At 53.0% G+C, this 2331-nt stretch overlaps 1 protein-coding gene across 1 annotated transcript in view; it reads right to left on the reverse strand.

The window, feature by feature from the left end:
• Window positions 1–2259: 2259 nt before the first annotated feature.
• The window catches only part of LOC113257545 (cyclic AMP-dependent transcription factor ATF-7), a 75570-nt gene continuing 75498 nt past the window's right edge, over window positions 2260–2331 (reverse strand). The window contains exon 13 of the mRNA XM_057318829.1: window positions 2260–2323. Within this exon, the coding sequence (XP_057174812.1) occupies window positions 2260–2323 (64 nt within the window). The remainder of the gene's footprint in view (window positions 2324–2331) is intronic.

Genomic DNA, 2331 nt, shown 5'->3' on the forward strand with positions numbered 1-2331 from the left:
GACAACTGCTTGTATGGCATCCCATAAGGTTTAGTTTGTTATTTTTCCATTTCTGTTTGTCTCAAGATGCTTTCGTGTTTCTCTTTTAATTTCTTTTTTGATCCATTGGTTGTTGAGGAAATTGCTGTTTAATTTCCACGTGTTCATGAGTTTCCCAGTTTCCTTCTATTATTATTGACTTCTAGTTTCATACTTTTGAGGCCAGAGAAGACACTTGGTATGATTTCCATCTTCCTGGATTTGCTAAGACTTGTTTTGTGGCCTGATATAGGATCTATCCTAGAAAACGTTCCATGTGTGCTTGAGAAAAATATGTATTTTGCTATTATTGGGAAAATGTGGATTCTTATTGATGACCAGATACGAGGGCTGAGAGAGAAGCCGTGGGACTGCTCGGTGATGAGTTAGGTGAAAAACCAGGAGCCAGAAGGAAGGGAAGCAAAGGGCGCTGGTTCCTGTTAAGAGCCTCATTAGGCAGAGCCTTTATACATGTTCTCATCACACCTTGCTTTTACGAAGGAGGAAACTGGAGCTCAGAGAGGTTAAGTGACTTGCCTGAGGTCACCCAGTAAGTGGCAGAACTGAGATTTAAACCCACGTCTGCCCAGTTCTGAACCCCAAGATCTCTCCGCTGAACCATCATGTTACCTGCCCCGCAGAATTTAACAGAGGACTCAGTAGCATCAGGGGATGGGCTGGTACTAGACAGCTACTCAGTGGCCGGTCCTGCTTTGAACAATTTATATACTCCCTCAAGCCTTCCCCTGTAAACTCCACAAGGGAGAGAGCAAGAGCCAAGGCCTACAGTGGTGATGGTGTCAGCTGGTGTGTTTCCAGCATGAGGAGTCATATGGGGCATAGTGAGCACGTGGTTGACAATGTCAGTCCCCAGGCAGGACAGACTGGAGCCACAGACAGTTAGCTGCAGTTGCCATTTATTGAGATACATCACAGGCACAGACAGGAGAGCCAGGCGTGGATAGAGGCAGAGAGGGGTTGGGTCTGGTGCAACACCAGGGAGGTTGAAAGACCTTCGGGACCACTCCCAACTTCCCTCCTTCCTCCCCCAGCTTGCCCTGAGTGCAGAGCAGAAAAACAGAGGAATTGAGGGAAATCCAACCTCCTCTCACTGGTCAAAAGGTCACCCCCAAATCACTCAAATACATTGTTCAAGAGGTGTGGCCTTAACCTCCCCTCCTATCACACTCTATAAGCAAGGAGAAAACGTGGGTAGATTTGAGCCTTCCCAAAATGCAGATCACATGCAGTCTGGCGTGCAAATACACTGGACCTGCGGTCCTGGGGCTGTTCCCGCTCCTATGGAGGTGGGTGGGGAGGGCCGCAGAGGTGGGGTGAGCAGAGCAAGGAAACTGCACGGGCCCCAGCTTGCAAGGCTGGGCAGCTAATACCTCCGGCTTGACGTCTTGACCGTGGTGGTCTTCCGCAGGATGGAGGTGCCCCCGGAGACGGGCCCTCCCTTGATGGCGCCGTAGCCCACACTGGTGCTGAATCCTCCCTTGCTAGCACCCCCGCCCCCGCCCAAGGACATGCCGCCCCCGAAGCCGGCCGCACCGCCTCCGCACACCGTGGTGGAGTTGCCGGTCACCGCTGCAAGGCAAAGGGTCCGGGTGAGGCAGGGCAGCCACGCTGGAAGAGGGAGGGGGACTTGCAGAAACCAGTGAGGGACAGGAACACAAGCAGACAGTGGAACCGTGGGAAACTGATGGAGAAGGGGGGACAGGAAGCTCATTCTTTGGGAACACCCCCCCCGAACTTGTCTCCAGGAGCTCAGGTGGAGGGCAATGTGCTTCTGGCCAAGGACAGATTGAGTGGCCTAAGCAGAGGACCGGGGCTGGGGCTGGGACAGGGCAAGGCAGCAGAATACTCACAGATGCTGACGGCACTGGGACATTCTCCAGACATCCTGCGGAAACAGAAGGACCAGGAGAAGCGTCAGTGGTCCCCAGAGCCCATGTGAAAGCCTCTGCCTCCTTCCCCCTGCCCACTCTCTGCCTTCACGGTGGCTCAACTCAGTGGGTCAACTCTTGAGCCAGGGTCCACAAGACAAGAGCAAGAGACAAGAGAAACACAAGCACGGGGCTTCGCTGGACCTCGTGGCCCTTCCAGCAGGTGCAACAGAGAAAGCAGAGCGACAGAAGGCCAAGTGGCCCCATCCTCCCCTGTCCTGCCTTCCCTCTGCACGCACGTCATGGACAGCAGACAAAGCTCATGCCAAAACGAAACTTCCAGGCTTCTGGCTCAAGTGACTTTCTTTACATCTCCTGCCTTCCCAAAGACAGAGATGGTTAATTTTTTTTCAAAGCTTCCAAG

Source organism: Ursus arctos, unplaced genomic scaffold (genome assembly GCF_023065955.2).
Source record: "Ursus arctos isolate Adak ecotype North America unplaced genomic scaffold, UrsArc2.0 scaffold_26, whole genome shotgun sequence".
NCBI lineage: Eukaryota > Metazoa > Chordata > Mammalia > Carnivora > Ursidae > Ursus > Ursus arctos.